The sequence below is a fragment of the Eucalyptus grandis genome, chromosome 6, assembly GCF_016545825.1.
Source record: "Eucalyptus grandis isolate ANBG69807.140 chromosome 6, ASM1654582v1, whole genome shotgun sequence".
NCBI lineage: Eukaryota > Viridiplantae > Streptophyta > Magnoliopsida > Myrtales > Myrtaceae > Eucalyptus > Eucalyptus grandis.
In genome coordinates, this window is record NC_052617.1 from 43,734,665 (window position 1) to 43,755,477 (window position 20,813).

At 42.4% G+C, this 20,813-nt stretch overlaps 4 protein-coding genes and 1 pseudogene across 5 annotated transcripts; 2 read left to right on the plus strand and 3 right to left on the minus strand.

Annotated features, from left to right (window-relative positions):
- Positions 1-919: 919 nt before the first annotated feature.
- On the minus strand, positions 920-2,942 carry LOC104450095 (protein DOG1-like 3). The gene is made up of 2 exons (XM_010064523.3): positions 2,472-2,942; positions 920-1,518 (listed from the first exon to the last, which is right to left on the minus strand). Exons 1-2 carry the CDS (start codon positions 2,852-2,854, stop codon positions 1,197-1,199), a joined length of 705 nt encoding a protein of 234 aa, XP_010062825.2. The 5' UTR covers positions 2,855-2,942; the 3' UTR covers positions 920-1,196.
- Positions 2,943-4,865: 1,923 nt separating this feature from the next.
- Positions 4,866-6,139, minus strand: LOC104452065 (protein DOG1-like 2). Its single transcript, XM_010066596.3, has 2 exons — positions 5,603-6,139; positions 4,866-5,527 (listed from the first exon to the last, which is right to left on the minus strand). The coding sequence occupies exons 1-2, from the start codon at positions 5,989-5,991 to the stop codon at positions 5,020-5,022; spliced, it is 897 nt and encodes a 298-aa protein (XP_010064898.2). The 5' UTR covers positions 5,992-6,139; the 3' UTR covers positions 4,866-5,019.
- Positions 6,140-10,213: 4,074 nt separating this feature from the next.
- LOC104450099 lies at positions 10,214-11,354 on the plus strand (annotated as a pseudogene).
- Positions 11,240-14,365, minus strand: LOC104450097 (ras-related protein RABA1b). Of its 2 annotated transcripts, XM_010064526.3 has the most exons (3): positions 13,981-14,365; positions 11,763-12,203; positions 11,240-11,457 (listed from the first exon to the last, which is right to left on the minus strand). In XM_010064526.3, exons 1-2 carry the CDS (start codon positions 14,199-14,201, stop codon positions 11,771-11,773), a joined length of 654 nt encoding a protein of 217 aa, XP_010062828.1. In that variant the 5' UTR covers positions 14,202-14,365; the 3' UTR covers positions 11,240-11,457; positions 11,763-11,770. The 2 variants fall into 2 exon arrangements, with proteins under 2 accessions (XP_010062828.1, XP_010062827.1); XM_010064525.3 differs by lacking the exon at positions 11,240-11,457 and having other exon boundaries at positions 11,465-12,203; positions 13,981-14,362.
- A 1,277-nt stretch (positions 14,366-15,642) lies between these two features.
- Positions 15,643-17,031, plus strand: LOC104450100 (putative pentatricopeptide repeat-containing protein At1g53330). The gene has a single exon (XM_010064528.3). It carries the CDS (start codon positions 15,643-15,645, stop codon positions 17,029-17,031), a length of 1,389 nt encoding a protein of 462 aa, XP_010062830.2.
- Positions 17,032-20,813: the final 3,782 nt, after the last annotated feature.

Consider the following 20,813-nt stretch of genomic DNA (forward strand, 5'->3'; position numbering starts at 1 on the left):
TGGCCATTTGCATGCGCTGTGCACAGGATTGGATTAGGCCAAACGATCGATTCCTGCTCATCTTCAACTTCTGAATCTGAAGCTGTTTCCAGTTTCTTTACTTCTCCTGATTCTGAACGAACCCACTGTGCAAACATACGGAGAAAAACGAGTACGAGAAAAGAAAGGCGAGTATTGCTGTTTTCCAATTTGCATTCATGAACATGCAAAAATAAAGAGAAATGGGAGAGTCGAGTCTGAGGGAGGGGATAAAAAGAAAAACCGAAGTGAATAGAGGAAGAGGAAATGGTTGCAGAAGAGGACCCGGGGCACAAGCAACGGATAAAGATGGGCCTAAAAAGGCTGATGCCTCATGAAAGACGAACTTCTACTTCTGGATTGAGATTCAGAACACGGCCAGATCACGATCAAAAGAGAGCAAGTTGAGTTTATTGGAGGTGATGGGCTTGAGCTAGCAACTACGCGGGCCGGATTGAAAGCAAACAGAGAATCACGACAACAATTCATGAAATATTCTGTTAAATTCCACGGTGGGCAAACCTGGAGGGAAGGATTAGGTTTCAGAGGACACGTTGACCGGAGACACAGGGCTTTCAAGCGAGGCTGGTGGGGTTGGGCATCTCGAGACCTGTGGGAGAAAACCAGCAGAAAGTGTCGCCATGCATTTACATTTTGCTCTGTCGAGTGCGGCTGCAGAACGCGTAGGTGGGGCGGTCAGCAACAAGTGTCGCCATGCATGTCGCTTCTCCCTTAACCTCCCGACACGTCTATATCTTCTATTTCTGTATTTTCGGTTCTGTTTTTTCGTTTTTCCTCGGCAAAGCCGTGCCTTTCGCTTCGATAATATCAAATTTAATGCCTAGACGACGCCAGAGTCGGACAGCTTTCTGGTATGAGGAGAAGGAAACCAAAAAGACGATACTGTAATAAGAAATTTTTTAGATTAACCAGAGATTAGGTTGCAAGATGAAACGACTCCCACTGAAAGATAAACTCGACTGAATGAGCCACCCCGATGTCAGTATTCATACGGAGGACAAAAATTCAGACGAGTTTCCGTGGCTGAATCCACAGCCTCTGCCACTTCGAAAACAAAGCACCAGCAAGCAAACATCCCACGCATTCATCAAACCATGCAAAAAGTAGAGACGACCATCCATACACGATGCTATCACTAGCTCCACGAACTCCATGATTCATTTTTCTTTTTCCTTTTGGGTTAGGTTATTAGGACTTTTGCCGAGATTCAAGCCCCAGCCGCGGATCCCGAACTGAAGCTCGGACGCGGAGATCAGGAACTCCACGGCTTGCTGCGGCGTCAGCAGCTCCACCACTCGCCTCACTGTCTTCAGCCGCAGGTCGTCCGCTTTCTTCACGATCGCTCCCAGCTTCCCTATCTTCTCCTCCAGGTTCGAGCTCGCCACCATCAGGTCGCTCATGCCGTCTTGCCACTCCGACAGCTCCTCCGTTATCGCGTTCTCTTCCCTCACCGTGTCGCATTGCAGCTCGCTCACTCCCCTATGAAGACATTGATTTACATGTTGGTCATCCGATCATCGATCTAGTAAATTGATCTGTTAAGAATTTCGTATCTACACTTCTGATCAGTTCAAAAATGTCATTAATAAGTTGAGTTCTGTTACATTAGACGGTCATCTGTTTATCCACCAAGTACATCGATCTATTAAGAAGGTCGTATATATGTGTCGATCGATCCAAAATGTCATTAATGAAGTTTATTAGTTCGTTCCGTCGGACCGTAATCTAGTATGTCAGATCTATTAAAATTTTTAAGTTACATAGAAACTGACAGATTTGGCAACACGCGTTTCGTTCTGTTAAATAGAAATCGACGGATTTGATAATTACTAGTAGATATTGTCGGAAACTTTAGAGCATATGTATCCGTGAGATCGCCAAACTTATAACGAATCTAGATTCAATCATAGAGCCATCTTGTGAAATGCGAAAACTACAATGTATACCATACTGAGCTCCTTCATATGATAATTTCATGAATCAGATAATTTTCGGAAAGAGGAGGGGTTGCATGGTGTAAGTCAGCATCGAGTAGGTGACCCGTCCAGCTTCTGAAGCTAAATTCTCCCAATGTCCCAATCAATTGCACTATAGTAGGAATGATTATACTTATTTTGCAAGTTAATTGTGTAAGGTTTAGATTTCCTCTCATAAGAGAAAGTGACGAGTTCTAAAGGAAATTCGCTATTTTTCTTCAATATTTGGTAAGCTAATTACCATCGAATGAAATCAAAGCACAGCGCCTTTTATTTACTTTCAGCATTCGCGATTCCTAAGATTACTCAATAGGTCCGAAGGAAGTAATACTGTCTGAATCTTCCGTAATATTCTTGAATAAAAAAGTTCACATGATTTCCCAAGTTAGGAGAAATTTAAATCCTAGCCTTAAGAGGGGCAGAGAGGAAATAAATTAATTAAGGTCGTGAACTCGCCTGAACTGGCTCGGAGACAGATCCCCCAAGTCGCCGGTCCTGTACCCGCGGAGGATGTCGATCATGTGGGACTCAAACAGAATGCTCGACTCAGTGTAAACCAGGTGGAACACCGTGGTGGGACGACACCCGCCGATCCACTGGAGTGACCGCTCGAGGGCGGTGATCCACGGGGCGGCGAGCACCGAGAGGACGTCGCGGTCCACCTCGAGGGCCTTCGTCCGGTGGTACTCGGCGTAGTGGTCCATGAACTTGCTCACCAGGTGGTGTAGCTGGTGGTGGTGGTCGGGGGAGGTCGGGGGCTTGGGCGCGGCGGCCAGCTGGTCCACCAGGTGGCGGAGCTGCTCCTGCCAGCCGCCGTAGAACCGGTCGAAGCTGTTCATCCTACTCTCTTTTGGAATAAGTTCATGGAGAGAGAGAGAGAGAGAGAGAGAGAGAAGGAAAGGAGAAGATGAGGAGGGCTATGCGTGTGGTCGCGCAATGCATGTATGTATGTACTCGCGCGGTGGGGTTTCGCGGGTCGACACTTGGCATGCGAGCCTGGTGTACGTGGCGAAATAGTAGGGCGGGCGTGTTATAAATGTTCAACCTGGATTCAATGGGTTTTGATCTGATCTTGATTATTGTCTTTGTTTGCTAGGTTTCCGATCCGGAGGAGATCTCTCGCATGATTTCCAGGGCTGGCTTTTTGCTTTTCGATCGGGTTAAACGGAGAAGAAGTGCCAGTTGCAGGGCGGGTAGGTGTTCGTCTTGTTTTGAAACCTAGTTTCAATTCTAAAAGATCTCCGAACCATTCTGAAATTTAGAATCTGTCGATTTCGCGTTCTTACAATTATCCTTTTAGTAACCATAGATGTTTACCTGATATTTGCCGCACTATAAAATGTCGACTTCGCATGTTGCATTTCAAAAATCAAATATCTTAACAAAAGAATTCTTAGACAATATGGAAGGACACTCGGCCAAATTTGATTTGGAAATTGCAGAGAATGGTATCGATGTTTCCCGAATTTCATGGGAAATATTATGAACATTACAAGAAGAAGAAGAAGCAGCGGAAGCATAAATTCAACCTAATATTGAGAAAAGATTTGCAATAACCTACTTCAGAAGGGGTGAGATATAGAAATTTTGTTGGGAATATCATGAAATGTAGAATATATGTACTAAAAATGTATCGAGTATTAAAGGCATCGCCCTTGCTTGCTCTAGGGTTTATGATTGAAATAAGTATACAGATCTTATTTTAGGACAAGTCCGTGTTAGGTAGGTTACTCAAAGTCTACGAAACACCTTATTTGTTTCGTAGACCCTTCTTAATATGAGCAAATATGATCCATTAATCAAAAGAAATAGAGTATTTTGCTTTAGAAGTAAAAACGGTATTTTTTACATATAAAAATTCTAATAAAAATCATTTTTTTTCGTTAATCTATAATGATTACATTTGAAAATTATATAATAGCTTCTATCGATTTTCGAGGGCAATTTAACCTTGGTATGTCTTATGTATGCTTTTTGTTTAGATATTTAATGGAGGCGAACCGCAATTTAAAGGTTTAAATTGTGTAGAATTACTTAAGAGACTTTCAATCTCAAATACTTTCATTGCAGCTCTAAAAAAGAGAGTGAGGCAAGAGGCCCCACTGCGCAAGACATAAGTCCACTATTCCATTTATAATTGATGGCACAGGGAATAAAACTTGTCTCGTGAGCATAAACCACACACAAGTTCGTCCCAACTAAGCTCTTAGTAACTTCATGGTTATACAGATGCATAATTTTTAAATATATGTTATCTTTAATTGAAAATTATGATAACATTTGGTCGACATACATCTTTATCATCTGTGAAAACGAGCGGGTAATATTTCAATTCAAAAGGAGTTTCAATGTAGTAACGTAATGACCAAGAGCAATCATCGCATGTGCTAGGTGAACGTGAACTCCCAATTCAAGCGGGCTAAGATCATATGGGTTTCATCGGGCCAAGCTCACATGCCCCTTAGGGGTGCAAGACTTTTTCGATGTCCAGTTGGGTAACCCAAGTAGAAACACGTTTCAAAAGACATGACCCAAGACATGACCCAAGACATGACCCAATAATTCGAGAAAGACCCACCGTACATATCGATAATTGTAGATACCACTAAATTAGAAAAGTTTAAGGCCCGCTAACATCCTCTATATATACATACAAAAAATAATCTAAATATGTCACATTGAGCAAGGTATACTTGCCGAACTTAATTTGGACCGTTGACAATAAAGAATTTCATGTCAATCCTATCATATGCGAGTCCCATATTCAATTTAGCACATCATGCACTAGGTTCGTTGAACAAGCGATGTTTGTTGAGGCGCACTCGACAATGCAGACTTTTCAACTTTCTTAACTTAGCATATAATACAGAAAGGAGAGGCCTTAGCCGATGCATATTGCATAGTCTATGTACATATATACACATCATCATGCACGACTGCACCAGCTCGTGCATGCAAGCTTGAAGAAAACAAAGAAGATGGAAAACCGAGAATGGGATTCGGGTCAGACCTTCCCCAGGACGGAGTCCCTCCGCTTCCCCCACTCGTGGATCGAGAGGTGCAGCTTCTTGGTGGTCACCAGGAACTCCACCGCCTGCAGCGGCGTCAGGATCTCCTCCACCAGCTCCCTCAGCGTCGCCAGCCTCAGCTCGTCCGCCTCCGTCAGCACCCGCGCCAGCGACAGCGCGTGCCTCTTCATCACCCTCTCCACCGACTCGCTCTCCTCCCCGACCCGCCCGCTCCGCTTCGCTATCAGCGCCAGCGGATCGTCCGCGATCTCCTCCTGCATGCTCGCCATCCGGCCCGACAGCTTCTCCTCCATCCTCAGCGTCTTCATGTGCAACTCGTTGATCGATTTCAGCTGCGACGCCGTTATCTCCCCGAGATTGCCGCCGCCGCCGCCGCCGCTGCCGTTGCTTCTGTCATCATCGCCTCGTCTCGCTCCGCCGGCGAGCTGAGCTTCGAGGTCCGATCCGGAGCTTGAGTACACCAGTCTGATAGCCAGAGTCGGCCTGCGGGATGGTGATCGAATCGGATAATCGCGATCGCACAATTGCATTTTAGGAAAAAGGAGGGATCAATCGCACCTGCAACCGCCGATCCAGAGGAAGGAGTTCTCGAAGGAGGTGCACCAGGGGGGGCAGAAGAAGGAAGGCGCGTCGTGCTGGGCGAGCTGGGACCGGGCCTCGAGGTAGTCCCGGAAGTGCTGGATGCTCTTCCCGGCGAGGGACCTGAGCTTCTCGGCGTCGCCGGAGTCGGCGGAGACCGCCTGCAGGAGCTCGTCGAGGTCGAGGTGCTGCTGCGCCATCCAGTTGCGGAAGCAGCACCCGAAGCGGTCTCGCATGTAGATGGCGGTGGCGGAAGCGGTCGAGGTGGCCTGAGACTCCATTAGAGAGAGAGAGAGAGAGAGAGAGAAAGAGGGGATGGGAAATGGTGGTAAGAAGAGGGTGTGGAGTGGGAATTTATTGGAGTGCATGATGCGTTTGGTGTTGCAGGTGCTTCAGTTCCAAAGCGGAGAAAAAGGCCAAAAACAAGGGGACAGAATCTGGCAAAACGACAAAAAGGAGGGCAATGGATATTTGAGGGAAATACGAGGACGATGATATGCTCGCCTTGGAGCCGACGAGGATGCGGTCCCCTTGGATCAGCAATCGCAAACCCAAACATTTCATTTACTTAAATTCATATGTTTCTCTCTTCTTTGAACATCCATGTAAAAATAATCCTCAAAAGATTTAATTAGCAGAACCAGTCACACTACGTGACCTACCTCGAAACATCTTTGATAAGGCGCGTCTCAATTTGACTAATCTCGATCGGTGCACGAAAATCCACCACCCCTTGTGAATTGCATGCGGAAGATCTGCAGTATTGAAGTGGAGCACACTTATTAGTCACTCAGTTAATCTCTTGAGAAATCTGAATGTATTTTTTTTTTCTTTTAATTGATGGTCCGGTTTAGATAAATGAGTCTGATGATAAATATTGACGAAGCGATCTGTCAAACTTCGCGTAGCTTGTTGACAGATCGCATGCGAATCAGTGATAGAAAGTGTGATAAGAGCGTCTCGCTGAAGTTCTAGTGGCCTTGATACATAGAACCACAAGAAAAGCCCAATGTTCATCGTTTCGTGAATTGCAGTCTCTCTGCTCAGCTAAATGTCACACGCAGCACCCCCCATGCACGCTCCCCGGTTGGGTCATGATTCTTGCCCACCGTTTCAGATTTACCAGTCGTCTGTGCACATGCTAGGGGTCCGGTTCCTGTTTTCTCCTTTTTCCCATTCCAATCAAGTATAGACAAAGGAAGCAGCTCTTGTGTATCGTTCTATAGCCATTCTACCGTTCCCGGGATCTTCAATCTCTTTAAATAACGTCAAGGTCTTGTTTTTCTCACCTCTCATCGGTGGGTTACAAATATAGACATTACTCACATTGAAATTTAAGTTATTAAATTCACACGTGGGTGACGTTTATAATTTGTGACGCGACAGTAGAAGACATCCCCCCACCAGAAATGAGGAAAATATAGTCTAGAGTCGGTCACGCTAAATGCAAGACTACCTCGGTGTACTCAAAAGGGATATACTTAAGTGGTATCTACTATAGACAAAATCTCATCCACTGACGGTGGAGAAGCTAAATATACTCTTCCTTTCGCCAAAAAAAAAAAAAAAAGTAGCCTTTCCGTGGCCCTATCACCGCATGAACTAGTCATGTTCAGAAGACAAATCGAAGATATGGGTTATTGCCGAAAGATCAATTGTTGAATTCTTTTGTTAAAGAGAGCATTACAACTTACTCCAGCAGCTTATCTATCACAACTTTTCGCAAGAATTACCATACCGGTACTCCATAATCAATGCGGCACCAACCTCTCGTGAAGTCCAAAGAAGGCTCGTGACCAGTATTACCATGAAACGGAAAAAGAAAAAAAAAATGTTTGGTTACAACCATTCATCTGGCAAGTGTTCACTGGCGCTCTAGAGTTTGGCTCCCGATCTCAAGGCTTTCAAGTTGCTGGTGCACTTCCTTTTCAGTGGTCGGTCTGGTCTATTCCTGGCACATCCACAGAAAGGCAAGAGGGGTAGACAAAGAGATCAGTCGCAGGGTATGATCAGCATGCTTGATTTTTACTTGGCTATATATCTCCTCTGAAACATGTTTATGCAGACTCCCCACGAAATGCGCATGAAAATTGCTTATTAACAAAGATACTGAAAGATCAAGCTCCTCAGCTAGTTCAAATGCTTTCAGATTATGCTAGATATTCTACCATGCTAAAAGTGCTCACTAATTACACAATGATCTCTACCTTCCAGTTTTCACTCATCGGTAGAAAGCAACATGCTAAGTTGCTATCTATTGATTCTGATCATCCCAACTAGTAAGATGATGAGAAGACTAAGGTTCAGGTCAAGCAGCAATGAGAATGAACAAGTTGGATAATAAAACCGGACTCACAGCAAGCTATAGTCACAACCTGTACCCCAAACAACCACAGTGCATTTTTCTCAATCATTAGAGCAATAACTTTGATGGTGTAAAAATCTTTGCATATAAAAGCAGCCTCCTGGAAGACGGAAGCAAATGCTGATAAACGAATAACGAACAGCATTTATCATGCCACAGACGAGAGACATGTGGACTATAAGAAGTCAGAACCACAGCAATCGCTGCTTGTAATAAGCATAGCTTCTCTTTCAATTTTTTTCCTCATGAATGGCATTTTCAGACTCAGGCTACGCTCTTTGTATCATAAGTAACTGCCAATTACTCTTTCGAGAGACAACTGTGTTAATTGGTTTGCAATTTCTGAAGCACCCTAACAAGTGACATGCTCATAATTCTTAAAAACATCTTGTTATGTGTCCAAGTTGAAGTATTTTATTTTAATGAGACAAAAAATACCAAATCTAAAATAAAGTTGCTTGTCATTGAAGAGAACAATGGCCATTGTTGTGTCACAATTTACAGAAGGAACTAGCTCCCGAAGCTAACAAAGAGGCGCGCGCACTAAGTGATAAGGTTAATCAAAGTTGAAGACGGATCTACACTAGTTACATGCACTAGCCCTGGAGTATCACCAGGCTGGGTGAATTGGCAGGCATTGAGCATATGGTGTCACCAGATTGATGATCAGTTACAAGATTGTATGGTCACAACTTGCATATCCAATGCCACAGATCCTGTTGGCTGTTTCCCAGTCCAAAAAAAGATCAACCAACAAACCAAACAATGAGTCCAAGGAGCTCTGATGGGTGGACAGAAATGCCTAACAAGCACCACAGGTGCAGCATATTAAGCTATCTTCTGTTGACACTTGATCGGACACCGAAAGGAAAGGGGTATGTAATATTGTATGGTTTCAATTTTCGGTCTCAACTCTCAAGTAACGATATGCAACAATCAATATTCATCACATCAGCCAGCGCGAATCAGAGTCTCTTCTACAAGCTCAATTCTATCTTGTTCTTCCAACTGAATCTAATAATAAAAATAAGAAAACCCAAGTCCAAACTCCAGAACGTGAAGACGAAGCTTACAAATGACAATGAAGATCTCATCATACCCAAAAAGACCAAAAATTGCAGCCAACCCAGATTAGCAAAACTACAAAGGAAGACAAAGCAAACGCATTTAATCCCAGAGAAGAACCTGAAGCATCAGTCAATCGATGGCTTTGGGCACAGCGTTGGCAGGGTCGTGGGGCGATTGTTCCTTCAACCCATGTTGTTGCTGTTGAAGGGACTTCCTCTCCAGCTCACGCCATTTGTTGATCGCGGCAACGCAAATGACTAAGAACAAACCAGCAATCAAATTCAGAGGATTCCATTTGAGCAGCGATTGTCAGTGGAGGAATCACAGAAATTGAACTCGAAGCAGTCATGATGGGAAGGGAGGGAGAGTGAGGGATTGACTCACACCCGGCGCCGACGAAGTACAGGAGGCGAATGGCCTTCGGACCGGCGGGCCCCGATATCTCTTCTCCGGTCATCTCCGTCTCCTCCTCAGCAGAGCAATTGCCTTGGAAGATGGCGGCGGGCCCTTCGACTTTAAAGAAATAGATCGGGACTTCTCTGCATTTAGTATTTATGTTGTGAATTGCTGACTAATTCACAAGAAAAAGTTGAAAAATGCGAGCATTATTGTAAAATAGCTGGTAAAATATGACTATGACATGGTAAAATATATATTTTTTTTCCCAATTTCTTTTTTTTTTCTTTTTTTCTGAATGTTGAGTTAAATAAAAGCATCGAATTGATGAACTCTAAATTGGAAATTATCTTCTTCATTGGTGTATTTTACAATTTTATAATGACAAAAAGAATAACTCTATTTTCTAACAGCCCAACAAAGGCAAAATGTGAGAGCGCTTTGTAGAGAGAAGTTTGGCATTTGCTTGTGTCGATAGGGTCGACTCTGTTCTTAACTCGAGCAAAGCAAGACGTGCGAACGCCACTTGACTTATCTCAGTCTTCGGCTTGTCTTGAATGCATCGTAAACTTTTTGGCATCAACGGCGCTGGACAGACTCGGCCATCGCTGATCATCTTCGTTTTTTTTTTTCCCCTGTGCTTAGCTACCACTGCATTGTACTTATAAATAGGCATTGGGGAGAAAGCATTGCATTGGATGGCTCGTGCACCGTCTTCTACTCAAAGTCGAGCCTGTATCACAGCACTGATTTCGCGAGCTATGGCTGATGAAGAGGTTGAGAGTATAGCTAAGCAGGTGGAAGATGTAAAAGTTGGAGCCGATAAGTATCGATTGATCTTGAGCGAAGAGACGGAAAATACCCGGTGGAGACATGGGGGACCTTCCATTTTTGATGCTGTTAACAAGCTCTTCGAGGAAGGACGAACCAAGGTTTCGTTTGAGAATAACACTAACATCTCTCTCTCTCTCTCTCTCTCTCTCTCTCATATGTGATAGTGAACAGTTCGTGATATTATCTGCAGGAATGGCCCGCAAGTATCAATAGAAGAAGCTGTTCAAAATGCAGTGAAGTCACGGGAAATGGAGCTGTCTCACAAGACTAGGCTGCAAGACTTCAAGACCCTCATCCCAGAAATGTTCGAGCTCTTCGTTAATGGTAAGAGGGGCGAAGAAACATCAAGGCAAACCCATGACTTAATTTCTCTCTCTTCTATTGCAGCAGGATACTTAATAATATTTTTCGACGAGTCAATATTCATAATAAAACAGGCAGAGAGGGATTGTCGGGGGAAGAGACACTCAGGCTAGGTAGCTACAATGCCCTTCTGCAGAATTCACCACGGGAGGAATTTCAATATTTCAAAGCAGATAAAGAGAATTATGAATCGTCCCAGGACGCGTTCAGATCAGCGTTCCTAAGGGGATTTGCATGGGGGAGTGATTAGATTTTATTCTGGACCGCCGGTCATTGCCTACAAGTTCAGGCACTGGGGTTATTTTGAGGGTCCATTCAAAGAGAATGCTCCCACTGGAGAGATGGTTGAGTTCTACGGCGTTGGAATTATGAAGGTGCATCCACTCTTCATTTCTGTTTAGTGTTGTGAAAATAGAGAAAAGGAAAAGACTGAAAAACTATATAATCTCTGGTTCCATTTCCAGTTACACATGAAATTGTTCGCACGTTGATGAATCTATGAGGGCCTAAGAAGTTTAACTCTACTATGATCCAGCAGAACTCTTTGGGGGGCTCCTGAAGGGCAAGCCAATCTCTAAATCTGATGCACATGAAAGAGAACACGTAGCTGCTGCGACATTAAAAGCTACTCAAAATGGATGTCCCCTCTCAACAAGAAAAATGAGCTCCTGCCTTAGCAGTCCTATCTTTGTGCTGCATATTTAATACAAAGCCTTAACAAGAAAATAAGCTCACTCATGCCTGCACATCGTTGCAGTGAATTGTGTTCGTCTATATGGTGGAAGACATCAAAAGTTTCACCAGAAACCTGGAGATGCAGTCACACAGCCATCATTACTGTAATAACAGTATGAAAGAGTACATAAAGCAACATCTTGTTAATTCTCAGAAAGATGAAACTGCCTAAATAATGGCTTTGCATGAATCAGAACAGAGAAATAACTAACTTATGCAGCTATCCTACTGCCATGCCAAAGGCATGATGTACTAAGCTTTTGCTGCACAAATTTAGTGTCTCATAAGTTTCTTCTAGCTAACTTTTCTTCAGCTTTCGGGCATGAAAAATGTTATACAACTGAAATCAAAGTATTAATCTATGCAAGCAACAATCACCTCCAACCTTAAGTTGAGCAACAGCCAACTTTCTTCAAAGCAGAGACATCATCCTTGATATTTATCTTTTCTCCTTGAGAAGGGAATGCAGCAGCAGATCCATCATCTCCTTCCACTGTCTTCTTACTAGTGGTACGGTAGATCTGCGTTAGAACTTCTGCAAAGGCATTTTCTACATTTGTTGCCTCTAGTGCAGAGGTTTCCATGAAGTACAGCGATTCCCTCTCAGCATAGGATTTCCCATCTTCTGTTGAGACTGCTATAAGATGACGAAGGTCAGACTTGTTCGCAACAAGCATCACCACAATGCTTGGATCTGTGTGGTTCCTTAATTCTTTCAGCCATCTATCCACATTTTCAAATGTTGCATGGCGAGTGACATCATACACAAGGAGTGCACCTACAGCTCCACGATAGTAAGCACTAGTGATGGCACGGTACCTGCAATGTCAAATTTCCTAAGATATAAGAACATCTACAGAACTTCCAGATAAAGGGGAGCACATAAAAAACTGCAGCAAAGCAAACCTTTTGCCCAATTAAATGGTGTGATGTTAAATGTAATGTAAGTGATGACTAACAATTGTCTAATCTAAAGATCCATGCCAATGGAGTGACAACTTTTTACATAAGAAAGCATCATTGTCTTTTCCCTTCTTAAGCTACTACATACCCATTAAAAGGATTGTTGATGAGATCCATGTGGTGAGATCTAGTTAATAATGGCAATGAAGAAAACTATACATTCTTCTAGTCTTTGCGATAATGCAAAAAAATTGCTAGCTGCATTAAGAAATAAACTTTAGGAGTTGCGGACATCCCAAGTACCAAAACTTGGCACGGGTGAACATGTAAGTGCCAAAACTTCCAAAAGGTACACTTAAGTGCCAAAATCGGAAAAGAAACACTTAAGTGCCAACGGCAAGCCATGTCGGATTTCCGACAGCCACATAGACCGATTTTATTAATAAAATAATGCAATGTCAGATTTCCGAAAAGCCTCACCGGAGTTGGCACTTAAGCATCCAATTTTCAAAAAAAGTTACACTTAAGTGCACCTTTTAGAAGTTTTGACACTTCTATGTCTACCCGTGCCAAGTTTTGACACTTAAGGTATACTTCTTCCCTTTAAATAGAGTATCATGCAACTCCAAGAATCTCCCCACATAAAAGGACTATTCCAACATCCAAAAGGCACAATATTCTATCATCACCTCACTTGAGATGACTCAGTTTGGTAACTTTAGGGTACGGTAGTAGCTGATAACAACAATAGTACCAAAAATGCTATTAACTGCATTTCTCAATGTGCTTCCTGCTGGGTCATCTAGTGTACATCAGATGTTCAAACTAAATCACAAAGAGTTGAGAAGCAATCACTTCCAGGCAGCTATGAAACCCTCAGCAGCGCAGAGGAAAAATGAGTTTGAGTTCACATGATCCAATCATCTCATTATAACGAATGAACTGTAGAGGAAAAGTAAATTATAGCATTGGCCACGGTGTGCATCAACAGCAGCCAACAAAGTTCAGGAGAAAGTGAATTCTCCCTCTAAAATATTAAAGAAGGTTTAGAAGCGAATTTAAAATCCACGGTCCTGACCAACCATTTTAGGATGAGTCATCTTATTTTAGCTTTAGTTGGTCTGTCTTTCGAACTGAATTATTTTCCACACATACGGTCCTCACTAAACGGTCATAGAGTAATCAGCTATTGATTGCTCTGAGTACATGATGCGCAGTACACTGTCAACAGATTCTTCATAACAAATCGCGCACGCAGAACCAAGAACAATGCGTCGCCACTCACTCCTCAAGCATACGCAGAGCGGAAGTAAATTAGCAAAGAACATAGAAAGCCCACAGAATGGAACCCGCTAAGGACCCTGAATGAAAGGCCTCCATGCGATTTGCAAGAAACACAAAAAGAAAAATGAAGAAATAAATAAAGGGAAGAAAGAAGCAAGCAGATGAAGGCAATAGACATCATCTAGAGTTTCGCGAAACCCTGAAGAAGAAGAAGAAGAAGGACAGCCAGAAAACTACCATTCCCCACAGAAAGTAACCTCGACGGGGGTTCGTGAATACATAATCAACGACAAGATCCTCTAAAACCCACTCTGAAGGGAATTTACAGAAAACCAAATCCGAGACAGAACAAGAAGAATTTCAAAAAAAGAAAAAAGAAGAATCGAAAGTTGGAGAAAAGGGGGGAGACCTTTCTTGACCGGCGGTGTCCCAAATCTGAGCCTTGACGACCTTGCCGTCGACAGTGAGAGTGCGGGTGGCGAACTCGACGCCAATGGTGGACTTGGACTCGAGGTTGAACTCGTTCTTGGTGAAGCGGGAGAGGAGGTTGGACTTGCCCACCCCGGAGTCCCCGATCAGCACCACCTTGTACAGGTAATCGTAGTCGTCTTCGGCTCTGTAACCCGCCATTGCTATCGTTCAATTCCTTCTTTCTCTAGAGAGAGAGAGAGAGAGTGAAGGGTAGAGAGAGAAAGGGAGAGGGCGAGATCTGCAGGGCGAAAGATATGAACTTTACTGTTGGGGGCGAAGGTAAGTGAATGGGGGAATGTGAAGGGAGGTGCTCTTTTGAATTAAAAAAGCGCCACAAAAATGATGGCCTCAGAGAAAACCCATGATAGAGAGAGAGAGAGAGAGAGAGATTTTGTGCTGCTTCAATCTAGTCCGGACATTTTTTTTAATTAGGGCGGGGGGGACCCCCCACGAATGATCTCCTGAATATTACTAATCCTTCAAAATTCTCATAATCACTATGATTACAAAAATACTAAATATACGTGACTTTATATGGTAAGACTTGTACATTTAAATAGATATAGAATGTCCGGCATAAAATAAGTATCTAAGTATTAAATATCGAAGGCAAAAAATTAAGGTCGATGCGTCATTTTAAGTTACTTGTATGAAAAAATCTAAATTATGATTTTGACACAATAAAAGTAACGAGTTCATGATATCGAGACTTGTCAATCTTAATGATTAAGTGGCGATGTCTCGTTCGAGACTTTTACCTAAATTTTTAATTTTTACCAACATTACTTTGCCGCTTAATTAAATCGGTAAATTGAATAGTCGATCTAAATAATCTATTGATCTTGATATATTGGCTGCCCTTAAGTGTAATTAAATTCTCATTGGGGGAATGACATTGGATAAATTATCGTAATTACAAAATGCATAAATGTAAAGGGGTAAAGTGATACATGAATTTCGAGAGACATCTCGAAATTCCTCAAATATGCGAGTGAAAAAAAAATGCATTTACCCCATCTGACCAACGCTATATCTTCAGCTAGGACCATGCTGTTGAGTACAAATGAGTGCAGACCATATTAAGTTCATCATGTAGACAATTTCAATCAAAATCTACCCATTTTTTAAAAATTGAATTCGAATACATTTAACTCTAGTAAATGCACTATTATGACGATATAAAACCACTTTCTTAAAAGTTTAATAATGTTCTCGAAACTAAAGATTTAATGTCGACCTCGAATTTAGAATAAAACCAGACTCAGGTGCCAGGATTAAAAAAATAATCGGAAAAATTCAACGGGGAGTAAGACTCCTAAATTCATCTATAAAATTTCCATAGATTATATAATTTATGTTTCGTAAAAGTGGCACCGAATATCAATGAACCGACCGGTCCATCCATCGTTGATCTCTACACCGAACCGGCGGAGGCTCTCCCTTCTGTAACTTCCTCTCCTCCTCTCTCCGGCGGAATGACCGTCGACCTGCGCTCGGACACGGTGGTCGCTCGCCGGCCAGCCGCCGCGCCGGCCCATTTCCTGCTCTGAAGCTTTCACGAAGAGCAAGCCGAATGCGAACTCATCCTCCCCAAGTTCACATGGCGACGCTTTCTCGGAGCGGGAGGCGCGTGTCTCCCTTCAGGCTCTCTTCCCTGTTGCGCGGCGAGAAGGACCCTTCCGTCGCTCTCCAGCTCTTCAGATCCGTCGACGCGGGCCCCGAGACCAAGCCCTTCCGCTACTCGCTCCTCTCCTACGACCTCGTCATCACCAAGCTCGGACGCGCCAGGATGTTCGACGAGATGGAGCAGGTCCTCGCGCAGCTCGGGCGCGAGATCCGCTTCTCCGTCCCCGAGCCCCTGTTCTGCCAAGTCATCTCCTTTTATGCGCGCGCGAGGCTCTTCGATCGCGCTCTGCGGACTTACCGCTCGATCCCCAGCTTCCGGTGCCGCCGGAGCGTCAAGTCTTGGAATTCGGTGTTGCACGCGCTCCTGAAGTGCGGGGAGCACGGCAGGATGGACGAGGTCTTGGACGAGTTCAGGAATCACGCGAGCCCGGATGCGTGCACTTGTAATATTTTGATCAGGGCTCTCTGCGGGAGTGGGAAGTTGGAGGATGCGCGGGCGGTGCTTGACGAAATGCCCCTGAGGGGGATCCGACCCGATGGGGTGACTTTCTTGGTGCTGATTAACGGGTTGTGTTCGAATTCTATGTTAGAGGAGGCTTTTGAGTTGAAAGATGATATGGTTAGAGTGCATGGGATTCGGCCTGATGCACGTCTGTATGCATCACTGATGAAGGGATGTTGCAAGGTAGGTGATGTGAACATGGCATTTGGGCTTAAAGAGGAGATGCTGAGAGAGAGAGTCGAGTTGGATGCTGCGATATATTCGACCTTGATTCATGCTCTTTTCGAGGTTGGGAGGACGGCTGAGGTTTGTGGACTTTTGGAGGAGATGCGAGAAAATGGGTGTAAGCCAGACACCGTGACATATAATGTGCTAATCAGCGGGTCCTGTAAGAAGAAGGACGTTGATGAAGCTTACAGACTTTTGGATGCGATGGTGGAGAATGGGTGCAAGCCTGATGTGACGAGCTATAATGTGATCATGGGCGAATTATGCAAGGAGGGAAAACTGGATGAAGCAACTGATTTATTTGAGGACATGCCGAGGCGTGGCTGCACTCCGGATGTCGTGTCTTATCGGATACTCTTCAGTGGTCTGTGCGAGAAGATGCAGCTTAAGGAAGCAGCATTTTTGTTGGATGAAATGGTATTTAAAGGGTACACCCCTCATGATGCAAGTGTTTATAAATTTGTGGACCTTTTTTGCCAGGAAGGGAATCATGAATTGTTGCTAACAGTTTTGTGTAGTCTTAGGAAAGGAAAGACCGTGAAGGCTGATTATTGGACAAGGATGATTTCGCTTACTTGTAAGAACAATGAGTTTTCCAATGTCGAGCTTGTAGATCATCTAATAAATTCATAAACTGGAAATATTGAAATAAATTCTTCTATCACATTATGTGCAAAACCTCTGAACTCATCCAACTAAGTCAGCAGTATTCACCTTGCATCACCAGATGCTTCTAATTACAACCTATTAAGGTTGATGGGCTGCCTTTCCATCAGTTGCTCCCTGATATTTTGCTTTGTGGTCTGGTCACTTAGCATTACCTGACTAATTGTGGGCCTCTGCAATTGTGGTTCTGGATAAGTTGCTTTTCGTACATGTGATAGTACCGATAGGTTCTCAAACGAGACAGAGCAATGAGTCCTCTACTATGGAAAAATATGATAGTCACCTACCAGTTACAGTTTGTTCAGTCCCCTTATTATGCTGATGGGGATTCAGTCCGACCACCAAATAATTGGTTCGAGTCGATGAAGTTGTCTGAGTCGAAGCAATTTCATGTGAAGAGACAATTTGATATTTGCTAGAAACCACAATGCTTCTGGCTGAAATGCAGGAGCAGACGTCCCCTTTGAGAACATACGAAAAAATGGCAAGAAGATGGAATTTCAGTAGAAACTCAAGGACTCTGAAATTGCTTCTCTTAAACAGAAGCTGGACTAGTTAAACAGCTAAAACAGACCGACAGAGAAGAGGTTAAATATGTGTGGCCCATTATCTGTTTCTGGATAGTCTTCACCTCTCTGGCCTGAGTTCTCACCATTTCATTACCGTGCTTTGCCTTACTGTGAACTCCATCTGGAGCTTTGTAAGGTTGTTGATAGACGAGATGAAATCTGCTGAATAGGATGTGGATGCGACAGCAAGGGTGATAGAACCAGGAGTTGTTTACTGAAGAACAGATCACAAGTGTCTCGCTTGCGAGTCATTCGTTCGCCAGATTACATGCACATATAAAATCGACATCAAATGAGATGCTGGAGACTGATGAATCCTACCTTGGAAGCTCTCAGAAGGCCACTGTTGCAGAAGTGCAAGCAGTCTACTTAGATCTATTGCTGGCCTAACTTGATGATGAAGGATGACATTCAGCTGGTTCAGATGAAGGTGCTTTACTGGTTATCTGATGGCTTACGAAGACTCACACAGAAAAACATTGAGATTATCTCAGTTGAAGAAGGAAATAGTGACTGGTTTTTGGTTGGGATACTCTCTACGTCTATTTTGATCATAGTGATCCTTCTTGTGTTTCCTATTGTTCTCCATCAGTTTAAGCAATAGTACAGTGCCTGGTATTCATCTGAGTCATTTCTTCACCTGGTAAACCTGTGAGAGAGTATGCTCAATCTATCACTAAACAAATCATTGAATTTCAAAGGATTATTAGAACCTTGGAATGTAACCTTTTAGTGATACACGAACAATATTGCTTCGAATACAAAACCATCACTCTGTAGATAAATTATGAAAACTTGTGTTATATCTTGAGGTGGGTTCCACTCGTTCTAAAATTTAGAGAAGTTGCATCCATGCGAGGACTGCAAGCTCAATTTAGAAGTCGTGAAGAGTTGTAATTCTCATTGTACTGTTAAGCGTTGAACTCCGGACAAGGAAGAATTTTATGCGTGAGAAAAACATAAGCCAAAAGGAGAGATTGCTCTTCTACCTCGGCTGATGCATTGAATCCACTAGAGTTGGGAAGATTTTTCTTCTCTCATTCACTTTTGAGAATCTGCAAAGGCAACTAAATCGTCATATCAACATCATAATCTTTTCGCTTCACATTGACATGATCTTGTTCACATAGTCAATCCAAGGAATCATGATGTGAAAACAATGAATCAGCTTTTAGCTCCGTCTAGTGTCTAGTACGTAAGCTATACATTTAAGCCCTACTTGATAATCATATTCGGAACAACTGATTCTATTCTTTTATTGCTCGAAATAAAGAAAGAACAGAAATCCGTTTAGTAAAATTTTTGCTCTCGCAAATAAAAATCTATTTTTTGTTTTTGTTTCTGAAAATAAATTTTGAACATAATCAAAAAGTAGAAAAAAAGTTGTTCCTCGTTCCAAGGAACAATTCCTAGAATCAAGTCTAACTTTTTTTTTCTTTTCTTTTCTTCTTCTTCTTCTCCCTTTTGGTTAGTCGCCGGCCTCAGCCATGGCCAACGACCTCGACCTCGCCAAGCTAGGGTAAGGCCAACTTCACGCTTGTGACCTAGCAAGGCTCACCGTGGCCAGGCGAGCTTGCCGAACCTCACTTAGCCGGTCACCAGCCATCGTCACAAGAAGGAGGAAGAAGAAGAGAAAAAAAAAAAAAAAAAGAAACATAAAAATGTAAGCATTATCAAACGCATTTTTATTTTGAAAATAAAAATTTTATGCAATTACCAAATACATTATTTTCCTAAAAAATTATTCCTAAGAACATAATTAGAGAAAATGATTTGTGATAAGAAATTGTTTTCGAGAACAAAATAATTACCATATATGCTCTTATTTTATCTGCTAATTTCTTGAGATCTTTTTGTACACATAACTTATTAAATGTGATCGAAAATCTAACGGCTATTATATGTCCATTTCTTACTCAAGTGATTTTTTTCTTTTTCTAATGGTCCAATTGATGATTGTTTCCATTACCTTTTATCCAGCAAAGCTGCCATGCAAAGTGAATAGGGCTGGCAAGCCTTGACTCGCTCGTGGGTATAGTGGTTTTCTTTTGTTCTTTTTGAACAAAAGTCAGGAATTATGCCCATCTCAAGATCGATTACTTGGAGGATCATGAAACATTTTGCAACTCTAATGTACCGATTAAGTCCAAGTTTTTTTTATTAGTACATGCATGTGACTCTGATTCACAGTAGGTTGTACACAAATGGTGAGACTTAAACAAGTAACCTTTCGCTTTGTATGTTGAAAATTCCAAGACGTTCTAACCAATTATGCAAATCCTAGAGAGTAAACAAATAGAGAACGACAGAAGGACCCGATTCACTTATTTCTTTTGTCACTTCAATATCCTGCTTGGTTACAAGCGCCAACCCAGGGTGTAAAAATAACAGAAAATGACATTGGATCTAGTTCACTTATTCCATGTGATCACTTCAATCACTTAGGGCGCGCATGATAAAATTTCTGTTTCTCGATTTCTCTGTTTCTCTGTTCTCCGGAACAGGTTTGGAACAGAAATCCGTTTGGTAACGCAATTTGATTTCTCTATTTCTGAAACAGATTTCTATTACAGAAATAGAGAAATTGAAGAAATCAGAAACTAAAATCAAACCATATAAAAGAATCTTATGCTTTCTTGCTAACTTAATTCACTTATAATCACAACTTCACAAATTATTGCTAATTTTCTTTTTCTTATTTTGCTCGTGTTTTTTTTTTTTTTTTTGCATTTTTTTTTTATAACTTCCTCTTTAGGATGAAAGGCAATCGAATGGGTCCCTAATTTTAAAAAATGACCAAAGTTCTTAAATGCTTACTTAAAAATAATGGGGCTCTTTCCTCCTAGAAAAGGCACGCGCATGGCCAGTTGAAGAAAAAGTTCTTACGTAATAGATGAATAAAAAAAGTGCCTAGAAATTTAATCTTATTTTTTACGGATTCAAAATTCTTGCAAAATCAAAATAATTAGATTGTTACACAATCTTGAATTTTAATTCGAAGGTAAGAGATTCAAGAGCTCTCTTTGCTATGCAAGGGCCATTAAAGGTTCATTGAGCAACAATAAAGAAATTAGGGATGAGCAAGCGGGCGATTCAATTCGAGAATTAAAATAAATCGACATTCCCCGATTGGTTCCTAACCATAAATGTTACTTTAGGTAGAATTCTTTATATTCCTTT

Bases quoted from the DNA above. Each gene is read 5' to 3' on its own strand.
- LOC104450095 (XM_010064523.3), bottom strand. From the start codon at position 2,854: ATGAACAGCTTCGACCGGTTCTACGGCGGCTGGCAGGAGCAGCTCCGC. The intron at 1,519-2,471 runs GCGAGTTCACGA...ATGTCTTCATAG, and splicing joins CTGTCTCCGAGCCAGTTCAG to GGGAGTGAGCGAGCTGCAAT.
- LOC104452065 (XM_010066596.3), bottom strand. From the start codon at position 5,991: ATGCACTCCAATAAATTCCCACTCCACACCCTCTTCTTACCACCATTT. The intron at 5,528-5,602 runs GTGCGATTGATC...ACCATCCCGCAG, and splicing joins CTCTGGATCGGCGGTTGCAG to GCCGACTCTGGCTATCAGAC.
- LOC104450100 (XM_010064528.3), top strand. From the start codon at position 15,643: ATGGCGACGCTTTCTCGGAGCGGGAGGCGCGTGTCTCCCTTCAGGCTC.
- LOC104450097 (XM_010064526.3), bottom strand. From the start codon at position 14,201: ATGGCGGGTTACAGAGCCGAAGACGACTACGATTACCTGTACAAGGTG. The intron at 12,204-13,980 runs GTCTCCCCCCTT...TTGACATTGCAG, and splicing joins GACACCGCCGGTCAAGAAAG to GTACCGTGCCATCACTAGTG.